Source organism: Pristis pectinata, chromosome 4 (genome assembly GCF_009764475.1).
Source record: "Pristis pectinata isolate sPriPec2 chromosome 4, sPriPec2.1.pri, whole genome shotgun sequence".
Lineage (NCBI taxonomy): Eukaryota > Metazoa > Chordata > Chondrichthyes > Rhinopristiformes > Pristidae > Pristis > Pristis pectinata.
Genome location: NC_067408.1, coordinates 106,569,234 through 106,584,847, shown reverse-complemented (window position 1 = coordinate 106,584,847; position 15,614 = coordinate 106,569,234). Strand labels below are relative to the sequence as shown.

Below are 15,614 nucleotides of genomic sequence, written 5' to 3'. Positions count from 1 at the left end.
ATTTGGTTTACTGGATTTGCCCTAGTACAACAGCTTAGGAGTCTATTGACAAAGGTTATCAAAGGAAATTGAACGATGAGTAGTCAAATTAAAATCTATCTTGCGATAAGATTGCAGTACTTGCCATAGTAAGTTTGTTTTTCTTCTATGCAGCTTGAAGTGGTTACTAGCTTTGGATGGAATCAGATGTATGTAAAGAAAAAATTGCTTTGTTTACAGATTCCAGAACAGATGTTTTTCCATACTGACTATCGGCCATTAATTCGTGATGGAAACAACTTTGTCTTGGATGAACAGACTCAACAGGCTCCCCATCTCATGCCAACACCGTTTCTAGTAGATGTGGATGGGAATCCTCATCGAACAGAATATCAGCGATTGGTGCCAGGACGTGAGAACTGTCAAGATGAACAACTCGTACCACAGTTAGGATATGTAGCAACAAGTAAGTGAGTTAGTTTGCTATCAAAACAAAAGGATTCAATACCTGTTCTGTAAATCAAATAATTAAAAACATAATGCTGCTTTGTTTGCATTTATATATTTATCTAGCTTGAGTTTGGATTTTGTGGAGTTTTTCACTTTTTTTGATAAAGAAATTCAGCCAAACCTGTTCTGCACACTGTTTAGTTCAGGATTTCTGTATTTTTAAAAGTGATTGTGTAGTGATATCTGCAGTAAGGAAGAAAAGCATTTAGTTTGCCTTCTCAGGGATATCCAAAATGATTTATAATTAGTGATGAAGTGCTGAAGGTTGGTTATAATATAGAAATTTCAGAACCAATTTGCACAGGATCTCTCAGAGAGCAGATGAACAAGTTAAAAGTAGGAGGAAGTCCAAGTGAAATTCTCAACCCCAGAGAGTTACGGATGCAGAGTAAGTTCAAAGCTGAGAAAAATTTTTGGATTGCAGGAGAGTCGAAGTTTATGGGTTCAGGAAGAAAAAATGGAGTTGGATGCTAATGGTTTGAACAGTCAGATCTTGAATGGCAGAACAAATTTGAAGGGCCATTTGGCCTACTCCTAATTCTTGTGACTTTAATGTTGAAATTCAATGACTAATTTTGAATCCACCATTATCATCCTATCAGTCACCAATGATTAGAAACATAGTTGCATCAAACACAAAAATGCAGTGGTTATGGAAGCAGGTCAGAAGCTCAGTACAGTAAAATTTCAACAATCTTATATGCTTGGGACTTTGCTGAACTAGCAAATCTTCCGAGTGTTATTCCTATTAATACCCCAACACACTTTTGATTCATTCTTTTTAGATATTACACTATTATAATAAATTTTCCAGTGAACCTGGTATGTTTAAAGGGAGTATTGGAACCAGGGTCCTGGTGAGCTGAATGGGAATGTGGCAAACAGGGAGTGCGGCAAGCAGCACCTACTGTGTCGGATGCTGAAGCATTGGGATTTCCAAACATTTGGAGAGTGGATTAATGGAGTTTCACTGTATTTTGTGGTAAGGGACTTCCCTCAAGACTCAGACTTTCTACCATCTACGAGACATGTCAGAAATGCAACAGAATATCTCAACTTGCTGAAAGTTGAAAGCTACTCAAACAATAGCACATTAAGTCTGATGCCCCTGAAGCAGCAATCATGATTAGCTCTTCATTCATGCCCTTAAAGTTTCACCGGTTAGTTTACTTAAAAATTCTGTGTTCTGACAAATTTTCAAGTAGGTTGCTGAACTTGAGAGAATGCAACTGTTAAGGAAGATTCAGCAAGTTAGGATCTTGTCTCCTGAAAAGAGGGGGAATAAGAATTTATTAGTGGTGAGAATGTGAATTTCATGCAGCAGTTTATTGAATTATTGCATTTCAGAGGCTTGATGCATACATGAGGCAGAAAGGAATGATGTCATTGGGGGGCAAGGTGAGAAGATTTGAGGAGCTCTAATTGGAGTTTCAACTCTGCATATATCATTGACATCTAAGCTGTAAATTCATGTAATCTTTATCATAGTAAGCCTACATCCTGTAATCAAAATAGAAGGTGGAACAGATGCTAAATAGGTTCAAAAGGGCATAATATTAGGAGATCAGGCAGCATTTGTGATGAGAGAAACTGTCAATGTTTTGTGTCAATGACCTCACCCCAGTACCTTCTAATGAAGGACCATGACCTGAAATTTGCCTCTGAGTCTCTCTCCACAGGTGCTCCAGCATTTTCTGCTTTTGTTTCAACTTTTCATCACCTGCATTTGCTTCACCTAAAATATGAGCCTCCATTTGAAACAGAAGCTGGCTTTTCCCTGTTAAAAGCACAGTAGATCCCTCATTATTTAAGATTTTATAGTTGTGTCTGGTTTTGAACAAAAGTGGTTCTCATTTTCTTTTTACAAAGTTGCTTAAAATTGATGACTTAGATGAGGCTTTTAACCTCCCCTATGCCAATCTTCCCCTTGATGTTCCATTTAGCAACATACTGCCCCCCACCCTCCCCTGACTGACCCTTTCACAAAATTTGTTTCAGCTCCATGTAAAGATATTGATTAAATATTTGTCGAATGTTGCTGCACTGATAGGTGATGGTGGTGTTGTGGAGCAAGTGATTGGGCAGCAAACAAATGAACAAGATGAACAGAACGTGGAGCTTAGTATTCTGGATGGCCTAATTCAAAATTTGCAACAGGAGCAAGACCAGCGGATGGGAACTGAACAAAACGGATTAAATAGTCCATACAACAGGGTCAGCACACCTGCAAGAGGTACAGTTCTTATTGTAAAGTGAATTATCCCCAAAGTGTACACTCATAGCCATTTGGAACTTCATGTAAGAATTTTTTTTGTTTTGTTTGTCTCCAACAACGAGTAACAATATAATTCTCTAATCTGGAAAATGCAGCATCCTATTTTAAGCCAATCACATGTGGCCTGTTTTCCTTGACCAAGGATCCATGCACAAACTGTCTAAAAGATATCAGAAATTAACTTGATTTCCAGATAATCATGGCCTGTTCGATTAAAAGAAATAATTTTAAACACTACATTTTTGCAATGTTTCTATATAGCACAATAAAAAGGTATGAAATTATTTTTGAACAGAATCTTATAAATAATTAAGGTACAAAGCATAATAGTGATGGTGGGAAAGACTTCTCAAAAAAAGGTTTTAGCCTAGAGTTTGAGTTCTGTGCTTAATAGAATAATGAACCTATTCCTAGTGTATGCGTAGCTTTACTGTAACCTGTTTTATTTCTGTCAGTATGAAAGTTTTAAAATTTGAAATCAAAGTGGCAAAAAGATGCTCAAAATTTTGCCCTAGTCTACAAATTAATCACTAACATATATTTTGATTTTTTTTTAGGTAGTAGTATTATTATTGTAAATGTGAATTTAAAATAATTGCGCTTGTTGTTAGATAGAAATCATATGCACTATTCCACCGAACAAGTTTACATAGTCCTAATGTCATTATGTTCAAAGTATTGCCGTAGATATTATCTAAAGTACAGCATTGATGGGCGTAGTCTGCCAGTATGCACTAAACAAACACGTATCCAGCTGTAGGTGAATTAATGCTGGGGTGGGACCATAGTGTTTCCTTTGCTTTTTAAACTGTTTTTACATGGGTGCTTCAGTCTTTTTTGAAGAAAGACTGTATAAGTAGGATAGATATACTACTTTATTTCACAGTGAATGAACATACTGAACATCGGGTTCATTTACATAAAAGGGCATAATTTGTCTTCATATAATACAAAATAATGGAAAAAAAAACACACACCAGTGTCAGTTGGTATTCTTAAATGTAAATAAAGCACTGCAACATCTTGCTTATCTGCATGACAAAGCCTTTCTTGTTTTGGAAGAAAATTTATTATCTTCAGTCTTGGAGATATGCAGCCTTTGCCAATTTATCTTTTTTACTTCTGCTCACAGCTTTTAAAGAGAGAGCAAACCAGATCCGAGCCAAATGCTGGGGTACTTGTCTGTGCACTGGTTGTGCCACATTTCTTAACTGCTAACTAATTGCTTGTTGTTTTACAGATTTTAAGGAAAATTGCTCTTCTTCATAGCATAACCAAAGTTAATGCACATTGCCTCATAAGCTTGCCATTAAACACAACTTCTTTTCATTAAACACGACTTCTTTTCCAAATCTATTCTGTAGAAAAATTGTTCTGAAGCTTAAATATGAAACACGAAAGTCATGCAGATGTTAATCTTGCATGCTGTTTAAAGTGCCTCAGCCTCATTAAATTTGATTGCCTTTCTTGGATGTTGGGGAAGGGGGCAGGTGCATGAGGGCAAGGGAGAAATAATACTGACCAACATATAAATCATTATCAATAGGCAATGCTACTAATAAGACTTTAGAGCAGCAATATTCATTCTGTAGGAATGGAGTACAAAATCAGGTAGTATATTTTCATCTATTGTAGGATTGTAGGTAGGATTGTTCTAGAATTCAGAGGTTGTTCCTATCAAAGATTGAGCAGTTGGGATATTTTCTCTGGGTAAAATGGAAATTGGATGAAAGGCTTGAAATTATAAAGGGATTCAATAGGGTTGATGTGGGGAAAGTATTTCTACTTGAATAAATTAAAAAGAGCAAAAATATGGGAGCTAAAAATATAGCCAGAAACGGTCATTTGAAGAATTTAGGAGGTACTTCTTTATTCAGAGGTAAGAAATTTGAACAGTGCCACATTAATTGCTGTATTCAAGAGATGGTGTAAACAAGTGGAAAAAGGGAATAATGCTATATGGTGGGAAGAAGTAATTGGAATGAGTGGAGTTTAAACCATTGCATTAGTCATCCAGGCAAATTGCCCTCTTTAGTGTTGTGGATTCAAGATAACTTTGTCCTTTTTCATGACAAGTCGTCAGTGCTAAGGAACACACTGCACCGTTGCAAACCAGAAGTACAAAGTAGGTTGAAATGTAAATAGAATGACATGGACCTTGATGTGAAGAAATATGTGGCTCTTGAACCTATTGCTGTTTCTAATTTTGAACTCTGGCTTTCCTTTTAAAACAATAGGAGAAAATGATTTACTTGAAACAATATGAATTATCATGGTGGAGTTTAATATTGAACTCATGGCTGGCAAATTACAGATGCTACTCTGTATTCAATATATTTTCAGTTAACTGCATTATTAAATGTTCAGATATTTACACGTTAAATGATAATTTGATAATCATACTTAAAGGTTTTTACTTCCTTGTTAACTTTGTTTTCTCAAGCTTTAAGGAACCCGAGCACTGATGTTTTGTCACCACCAAATGTGGGATTGCGTCGGAGTGGGCAGATTGAGGGTGTTCGTCAGATGCATCATAATGCGCCCCGTAGTCAAATAGCCACAGAAAGGGACATCATGGCCTGGAAACGAAGAGTGGTGGTACCAGAAATACCAACTAGTGTGAACAGGTATGGAAGTATCTAAAATTGGTCACTAAGTAATTTATCGGAGAGTTTTCTTTTTCCCTTCTGTCCCTCCTACAGTAAAATTCAGACACAAACATAACAAGTCGGGGCTAAAGGCAGTTATGCCATTCAGATCATATTCGAATATTTATCCAGAAATATCTAAAATGCAGAGTTGTTTCTGATTTTGGACATTGATCTCAAGTTACACAAACACAAAGTGCAGTTAATTAAATTTTAAGGGAATTATCATTGACTACAATGATTTTACATAAACCATGGTATGGAAGTGGTTTGGAGTAAGGTTGGATTTTCATGAAAAAAGTAGTACTCTCTGTTGCCAAGTACTTGAGTTGGTATAGCAAATTTAATACAGTGGCCCCAGATGGTATTGAGATGACTTCAGTGTGTTGTGACCATAATCTGGAGAAATTTTCTTGCTGTTTTGAATTGGCAGCCTGATATAAAACTTAATAGGTTTAGCAGGTATGATGAGTCTTCTGCATACCTCATCAACTTTAGCTTGGATTACTTTGGTGACATTTTGAGGATGCCATTCCCACATATGTTGTGATAAAATGCATTAAGAGAGTCCACCTCAATGTGTCTTACAGCAAATGAGAATAAATAATAATGTTGGTTGCATTTTGGTACTGACATATCAGTTTGAATTGACTGATAGAGAAAAGAGTTTATTAAGATTAATTTTAGTCTAACAAGTGACGTCATGGAATAAGAACAGAAAATACTTAGGAAAACCTCAGCAGGTCAAACAGTATCTATGGAAAGTATCTGATGAAGGGTCTTCCAGTATGCCTTCATCAGAACACTTGAGGCTTCATGATGTCACTGTGCTTTGAGAATTGAAGATGAAAATGCAAATGAAAAGTAACTTTTGGTGGCAATCAAATTTCAGTTTCTGAAATTATAATCCTAAATTTAGCTGAATGGGGCTTGTTGTCTGTACTTATGGCTGAACTATAGTTATTATTCAATTCAATAATGTTCAATTTATGAATTTTCACTATAATGCCGTTGTTTCTTTGGGGTACATGTCTTTGATTTTTCAAATCTATTTTTTGCTGTCAAAAAAAATCACATACCACTCTCTACCCACAGGAGTATACTCTGCCAAAATGTATTTTACCCAGTCATTTTTGCGTTTGTGAAATTTTGCTGGACAAACTGTTTTCCAAGAATTCATCTGTTTCCACAAATTCATCTGTTTCAAGAAAAAGCTATTGATATCATATACTTGTCTATCCTGGAGAGGTGATCTTCTTGACCAAGATCGTCCTGGGACTGAGTGACAGTTCCTTGAGCTTGTACCGAGGCCTTGTACAATGTAACTGAGACATGTGAGAGGACCAGAAAATATTCTGCCTGCACAATCCCTCTAGAAAACATGACTGGCAAAACCATGCTTCCAGCTTCGTAGTCTATAAAGGCTGTCAAGGTTAATTCTTCTGAATGTCTATTCAAAACTTGAAAATTGAAATAAGCAATTGGAAAATAAAATGTATTTATAAGTAAAATCTTCTATGAAACTTAAAAGCATTTGATCAAGCTGGAGAATTACAGCTGCTCCTGCTTTGCAGAATTGCTGGCAAACACTGCCGATTCTGGGCCATTGTGTTGCAAATCTTTTCATGCTTTTAGTTGGAACTATCATAGAACCTCATTCATCACTTGGTTGTATCTGACAGTTGTTTATCTTCTATTGTACCTGTTATAATAGCTGCACAAACAAATAGTTTAACGAGCTTTCCCTTTCCCACTTTATGAAATTGGTTAACACGTTCACTTCACTTAGTTCTCCAGTTTTGGGTACTGAACATAGATTGTAGTTTTAATTTGCTACTACAGAGCAGAATGTAGTTTGTAAAGCAAAACAAAAACCGCAGAAAAATGCTCACCAAAAGCTTCACCATCTATAGAGAGAGAAAAATGTGGTTAACGTGACAGGTTGATGGCCTTCAATCAGATATGGCCAGTTCTGGTACAAACTGGGAAGACTGGTTATTTGAAATTGTTGAATTCAATATTGATTCTTGCCCTTGATCCTGAACAGCACTGGTTCACTTTGTCTTAAAATTGTCCTGGTCAACAGTTCCATTTCATCTTTCAACATGTTAGTTACTTCAACAAAAGGCTTTTACCTTTTGGTCATCAAAAATTGCAAACTTTAGTTTTTTCTTCTGGCTCTTTCTTCTCCTTTACTTTCCTCAGACTTCATCTCTCTGTCCAGTCTTACACTTAGTTATGTTTTCATTGGGGATCAGAGATCTGAGCATACAATGATCAGTCCTCAACAGGGGCTTCAGTTTCACCTGCCTTTTCCCCACATCTCAATCAATTGCAAATCATCAAGGTGTAGAGGTCTCCTTCTGCCTTTGTTTGGACATCTTTACCCCTGAGTGTGGACTCTACCTCCTTTCTTAATTTTCAGTGTCCATATGTCCTGCTTATGACCTCCTGATCTCTCTGACAGTCAATTTTTCCACTGCAGCTACTCTGGCTCATCTCCCTCTGAATTTACAGCACTCTACTTATTAAGGACTAACCAAAACTGTCATCAGACCTGTAGATGAGGGAGGTGCAAGTGTTTGCCAAGCAGTTCCTAACTCGTGGAGACTGAAAGTCAATTCTCTGACACTTCCTCATACCTCTCTCTGGTCCATCATCCCACCACTGAAAGTTGAGTTATTGTCTTCCAGACAGTCACTGGCCTCATTACCTCTGATCTTCCCTCTATAGTCTCCATTCTCATAGTACCCCAATCATGCACACCCTGTTTCTACCTCTTCTCCAAGAAACACACCTGGACTGTCCTGGTATGCCTATCAGCTCAGCTTGTTCTTGTCCTAAGTTATTTCTTCCCACCATGACTTTGTTCCTTATATTTGAGACGCCCTTCATATTTTGGTTTCCAGTTTCCCGGTCCCAAGTGGTTCACCTTCACCATGGATGTCCCGTTCCCATGCACAGTACCTCTACCCCGCAGCTAGCTGCCCTGAGGGTCCTTGGTTTTATTTAACAGTGGCTTAACCAGTTCCCTTCCAACACCAACCTCATTTGCTTGGCTGAACATATTTGCACCCTGAGCAATTTCTCATTTAACTTCACTCATTTCCTGCAACTCAAAGGTGTAGCTATGGAGTCTCGCATGGGTTCGAGCTATTCCTGTCTCTGTGGGATATGTGGAACAGTCTTCTCAGTCCTGCAAGTTGGGCAAGGAGGATTGTTTGCTGGGGCAGTTTTGTTGAGTAACAGTCAACAACTACTTTAGCCATAATCCACCAGTGGTGATAGTTGCTAGGATAACTAAAGCATCTATCCAGTGGAAAGAATGATTAGTGCTGGCTACTTGACGCAGGCGTTGTAATTAGCAGTCTGCACAAAGACTCTGCATGGATGCTGAACTACTCTACATTGGCTGGGATTAATTATACATCACAATCTTGATGTCTGCCTTTGGGATGCTGTCAGATTTGACATCTGAAATTTTTGCCCATTGTTATCACCTTCCGGCAAGTAGTGGAAATTTTGAAAATGGGTTTGTCATCTGTTGTGTGCATGTGCATCATTTGAGATGCTGTTAAGAGAAGAATGAGAATTAGAACAAAATGAAAGGCTTAGTTTTGTATCATCAATTGTCCTGAAAGGCTTTTCAGTAATAAAATACTTTTTTGAACTGTAATTACTGTGGGTAAGTGAAAATATGGCAGGTAATTTAAGCAGAACAAGGACATTGATGGATTGTTTTTAGCACTTTTTTAAGCATAAGTATTGATTAGGATGGAAGCCAACTCCACTTCTCTTAAAAACAAGTGTTAAGGATTTTTCTTTTACGTCAACTGAGAGAGGAAACAATTGCCTCAGTTTAACATATCATCCGAAAAACAGGACTTCCAGTTACACAGGACTCTTCTGCACACGATGTGTCAATCCAGGTTTAATGCCAAATATACACAAGATTTTCTGATTTTGAGATGGGTGTGCCATCACTGACTAACTGGCATGTGGGGGCTAATATGATAAAATTTGGGGAAAGAAAAGCTTCGTCTCAGTGCCATTTCCAAGACTGCTTCAAGAAAATATTGTTCTGTGATTCATTTTCCCTTTTCTAAGTTTGTTTGTAATTTGTGCCTGAACCTGAGCTGGTTCCTCTCCCAGTGCATCCCCTCACCCTTCTTCACAAATGAGGACTGTAAACTATCTTGCACTTGAACATGTTTAAAAAATAATTGATGCTTGTTGATAGTTTTCCTTTTTTATTATATGTTAATGGAAATCATGAATTCAGCTTGCAGGAAGAATTTAGGATTGCCAAAAGTGAGGAGGAAATTGCCTTATATGCAAGAGAGAAGAAAAGACGATCGATTTATTCTACACAAAGGGTAGGTTGTTTAACTGTAATATTACTGGACGTAAATTAAAAAGCCATAAGGATCTTTCTGTATTGAATTACATCTAATTTCAAAAGATATTTTACAGATTAAAGCTTGTGAATTTAGGATTGGATATGAGCTGTTCCACAATTAAATTGGATCATAGGTTTTGACTTAATATTCAACATATCTTCCCTCAGATAAGGTGCTCAGCCACAGGTACTCCAGATGAGGTCCACCCAAGGTTTTGCACAACAGCTACAAGACTTCCCTTAATATCTAAAACTTCCTGAAACATGAGCATATGAATTAGAGGCAGGAATAGCCCCCTCAATCTTTTAAGCCTTCTCCATTACTTAATAAAATAAAAGCTGATTTAATTGTAACTCCAACTCTGCGTTCCCATCTGTTTATCACATCACCCATTCGGGTACCAGTGCAGGAATTTTTCTCTGAACTGCTTCCGATTCATTAACATTCTTCCCTAAAGAAGGAGATTGGTATGTACACTAGATGTGGTCTCACCAATGGCAATATATGATTGAAGCACAACTTCCCTATTTTTGCATTCAGTTTTCCTTGGCAATAGCATTCTTATAGGTTTCCCAATTTCTTGCTGTACCTGGCACACCAGCCTTTTGTGATTTTTGTGAATCATATACTGTGGCACCCAGATTCCATTACCTAAATGACAAGAGATTGTTTTACTCTATGTCAAGAGTATAACAATCTCTCGTTCATTTAGATAATAAGTGCTTGTTTACTTTTCCTGCCAAAATGGGCAACTTCACATTTTCCCACATCATACTCTATTTGCCAAATCTCTGCCCAATTTCTTTAACCTGTGTATGTATGTACCTTTGCAGCTTCCTGTCCTATTCACAATTACTTTCCTACCTATCTTTTAGTCATCAGCAAATTTAACAAACTACCTTCCAATACCTTCACCCAAGTAACTTGCATAAACTGTAAAGCATTGAGGCCCAAGGACTGCTCCCTGTGGAAACCCACCTGTTATGTTCTGCCAGCTAGAAAAAGACCCATTTATGCCTATTCTTTGTTTCCTGTTAATTCATCAATCCACTATTCACACCAATATGTCACCAACAATGCCACGAGCTTTTAATTTCCACAATAACCTTTAATATGCCACCTTATCACTAAGTATAGTCTGACCACGAGCTCTTTGAAATAGTAACTTATGCAGTTGGTAAAGGGGAACCAAAGGCAAAATTGGCATCAGCCTTTTTAGTACTTTTTGTCATTAGCTTTTAGTTCTATAAATGCACATCAACATCCACTTGGTGGTCTGCAGTTTCTAATTTTTTGCCAAATAAAGAGAATAATTCTGATTTTCTTTGTTACATTGATTAGAGATTAGCTTCCATTTTCTTCTATTGAACTCATTTGAAGTTTGCCTGCCCATGTTAACTTGTCCATTCATCACCGACAAATTTTGATATCTACTCTGGTCTCAAATTGTCGCTAAAAATGGTGAAAATCTGAAGCTCTAATACAGAACTGTTAATCTCTTACATTCTACAGTCAAAATTCAGTTTCTTCAATTTTTTTGATTTGCTTTAATACTGAACTAATTATCAAGTAGATTTAAAGCTAATCTTTGTTTTATCTGTTTTTAAAACTGTAGACTCTACTACACAGTTCAATATTAGAATGCAAGTACTGAGTGAATTCTTAGCTTGTAAACTGTGGGCTCTAGCATATTTTTTCCTGCATGTGGCCAATGATGCTACTTTACAGATTACATCAGTTGTGTCGGTGTTTTCAACAAGCTGCTCTTTTTAACTGTTCATGCAAATACCTCTCCTGCAATATTGTGTTCTTTGTTGATCTGTCACTTGCATTATACACAGTAGGTAAAAGTACTGCAGTGAAAAATTCTGTTTTCTTCACTTCATTTTAGAATGATTCCTTGGATTCATATGAACACACAAAAAAGGAAATGAGGGGACGCCGTTGCGAAGCAGCGTAAATACGAACTACGGGCTGCCGTTGAAGAATTGGCTCAATTTTTCCATGAAGAAGCAGAAGAAGTTAGCTCAGAAGAGGTTAATGATATTAGTCTTAATCCTAGCTGTATCAATTTCATTTACTTTGGGCATTTGGTAACAGTTTTATTTAGTACTCAGTTGAAAACTTTGGTTTGTGTTTAATTCTGGGAGATCATAGTTGAATTCAAGTAAAGACCAATAGGAGATTGAGAGTAAGATTAAAAATTATGAAATTAACCCTGATGTAAATATTTGCATCTCAGACAATATAATTTAGAGAGAAGAAACCTGATGTAAAATCTACTACTTGGTAGTGAATAGAAAACTAAATTTATTGTTTAAAACCAAGGGTAATTTGGAAAATTTACCCAAAATTTATAAATTCTGTGGAATACTAATGCAACAGTAATTTGGTATATCAGAATTATATACCAATATTATCAGAATTATGTATTTGTGTTAAGCAAATACTTGCATATTTTTTATATTTTTAAAACTGCTTATTTGATTATAGCTGGGAATTATTTTCATTGTGTAGTGAGATTAAAGTTGTTGCACAACTCTGAAAGTGGGGCCCTAATTTTGTTTGAAGAGAAGTGGTGTGAAATTCCCCAGAGGTGCTGTCTTCCATTTGACCATGTGGAATATAGTTCCAGGGCACGTGATTTAAAAAAAAATGTTAGGACACTTCCTGAAGCCATTTTCTTAAAACCCACCTGCAGCAGTGTTCAGATAATTTAAAATTTAGGATTTTGAAGCTGGTGCTGGAACTGAATACACTGCTGTGTATGTTAAAGGTAAAGCAATTGTCAATTCCTGGCATTGTTTCAGGATAGCATGGGAGGTAGCCTACTGAAGGTGAACTTTAGTGAGGGATGACTTATTGTTATTTCCCTTCCCTCCTGAAATAATGTTTTTCCCACATTAAAGCATGAAACAATGAAGCACGATTGTAACATATATCTGAAGTGGATAACAACTTCAGTCATGATTATGTAGGCTGAAGCTGATGATTCTTGGATATCTGTTCAAGAAATTGGTTGTTGCCCTATTGGGATTGATGAGACTAAGAGATTGTCCTCAACATCTTGAGCAAAGTCATAACTATACTAACCAGATAAGTGAAAATCTTTGTCATTTGCAGGTAGTATGCTGTAGGGTTAATCTGTTTATAGCTGGTCAAGAGTGCAGTATTCAATTGATGAAGATGATAAAATAGCAATTTGGGAGGGAAAATGCATGCAGTGTACTTTATTCAAATTCATAGCGACAAATGAAGTAATGATGAACTATTGGTTGTCTCTAGGAAAGTAATTCAGCAGAGGGCAGTGGAGGCTCTTCAGAAGAATGGCAGAGTGGAAGTAACAGCTCAAGGTAACATGACAAATTAATTCAAATGTATTTTTATGCATTTGGATTGTTACTGTAAAGTACAAATTTGTTTGCATTTGACTTGACAAAATTGTAGGAATAGATTTGTATTAATCATGGAAGATGATTGGATACTGCTTCAAACTTTAAGGATTGACACTTAAAATGTATGATATTAATACAAAAGAAAACATATCGGTAATCTTGATGTTTCAGAATGTTTACTGTCAAGTTCTGTATGTGTGCTGTTTTATTTTCGCCTTCAGTGATAAAACTATTTGGCATTATGTAGTGAATTTAACGTAAGCTGCATCTTCAAACAGTATTTGATGCAGGTCCACATTGAGATAATAGGACATTATGATCAAAAGTTTGGCTAAACAGTATCCTTAAAGGAGAGAAAGGTACAGCTTACAGCTGTTTTAGTGAGGGAATTTGAGGTTTGAAGCTGAAGGCATGGCTCCAAATAGTGGAGTGTTTTTAATATTGATGATGGAGTAAAGGCAGAAGTTGGAGATATTTTAAGTGTTCGTGGGTTTGGAGAAGGATTTAGAAATAGGATGTGAGGCACGAAGAGATTTGAAAATGAGACGGAAAAATTTAAAGTTTGTGACATTGCTGGGGCGGACGCCAGTCGAGGGGTGAAGGGTGAACAGAATTTGGTGTATAAACAGACAAATGCTGGAGGTACTCAGCAGTTCAGGTAGCACCTGTACAGAAAGAAACAGTTAATGTTTCAGGCTGATGATCTGAAATTGGTGTAAGCAGGTTATGGATAGCACAATAATACTCCTAAAAGAACTCAAGTTTATAAATGTGGAGATGGAATGTGGGTAGGAAAAACACAACTGCAATTCTGCATCTGTGATTTATGAAAATGTTTTTTTTTTCCCTTGTCGATTCTGTCTCCTCAGAGTGGTGGGCTGTTCCAGTAAGCCCAACTGGGTTAACACAGAAGAATAATAACCAAACTGCAGATGCTGGGATCTGAACAAAAGGAAATGCTGTTTGAACTCAGCCAGTCAATCATCATCTCTGGAAAGAGAAGGCTGTTAATGTTTCGGGTTAATGAAAAGTCCTTGACCTAAAAGGTTAACTGATTTCTCTTCCACAGATACTACTTCGCTAACACACACGATATTAAATTGTATTTTATGACAATTGGAAAATAGTTGAGGTTTTGGATGTAGGATTTTATTAAATGAGAAAAAATGAGAGACTTCAAATGTTTGGTATTGTTTATGAACAGTATTAATGATTGTAGTATTCTACAGTGAAGTATTTGTCAATGTTGACCCTTAAGCTTGAACTTCCTGTGATCAATCTGAGTTTATAAAATTATGATATAAATCTAACGACCTCCTCTGTACCCTCCTCTAGGACATGTATATTCTGACCTTTAAGGGGACCAGAACTGACCACAGCATTTTAGACCAGATCTAATTAATGTCTTGCAGAAGGACAGTATGAATCCCTTAATTTTTCAGTGTATGTGCAAGCTGTGCCAATTTAATGGCATACTCCTCTTTGCAACCTACTGCCATATTTCCTCTTTCTTTGAACATTTTAAAGTCCAGCAAACTGTATTCAGTTGCTGTTAGGCACACCCAACATTATTTGTCAACATTTTAAATTTCATTGCCAACTGCAGGGATATTCCCATTTCTCATCTAGAGTCTGACTGTATTCATCACTTTTTGATGAACTGTAGATGAGTATGGTTACTTGTTTTGAAGAACATATTAATAGGTGTTAAGGGGTTATTCTTCAAATATGTATCGTCGACACAAAAACATTTCTTTCTAATCCTCCAGAATCTTAATCACGTAACAAAAAGTATCTTCAGGTGATTATGTTCAGAGTCAACCAAACTGGCAAAAAGGTGCCGATCTTGAGCTTTTCTGCTGTTAAGTACCATAAATTTGCAAGATTATGTCAGACTTTCTATACTCAGTACATGCTTTATCCAGAAGCTATACACTTAGACTCTCTGTCATGGAAATTTGGAAGACACAAAAAAAAACAAACCTACCATGTAGCTACATTTTTTTAAAAAAAAAAATGCTATAAGGAAATTGTATCATGTTTCCACTTTCATAAAAAGAAACAAAAACTATAAGTGTCATTTATGTTTTTTTAAAAAAATGTTTAAATACCAGACTCGCACAATGGACATGAATTGAATTTGCTCTTGTTTGTGTTTAGTGATTCTTCAAGTGATTATTCAGACTGGACAACGAATGCAGGAAATAATCTTCAGCCACCCAAAAGACCAAGCAGACGACGAGCTCCACGCATACTGAGCAGCTCAGAAGATGAACAAGATGATAAGGCCAAAAAACTTTGGAATAAAAAGATAAAGAAACCCAAAGGAAGACCACGAAAGGTAGCAGTAACTCCCAATGTGCTTTTAAACAAAAATCCCCCCCCAGTAGTTTAAAGAAGTAATACA

General features: G+C 36.6%; 1 protein-coding gene across 1 annotated transcript in view; it reads left to right on the top strand.

Moving 5' to 3' along the window:
• The window catches only part of LOC127569581 (bromodomain and WD repeat-containing protein 1-like), a 106,031-nt gene that overhangs the window by 42,446 nt on the left and 47,971 nt on the right, over positions 1-15,614 (top strand). The window contains 8 exon segments of the mRNA XM_052014349.1: positions 220-445; positions 2,540-2,722; positions 5,208-5,391; positions 9,695-9,788; positions 11,704-11,748; positions 11,750-11,848; positions 13,098-13,165; positions 15,368-15,548. Of these exon segments, the coding sequence (XP_051870309.1) occupies positions 220-445; positions 2,540-2,722; positions 5,208-5,391; positions 9,695-9,788; positions 11,704-11,748; positions 11,750-11,848; positions 13,098-13,165; positions 15,368-15,548 (1,080 nt within the window).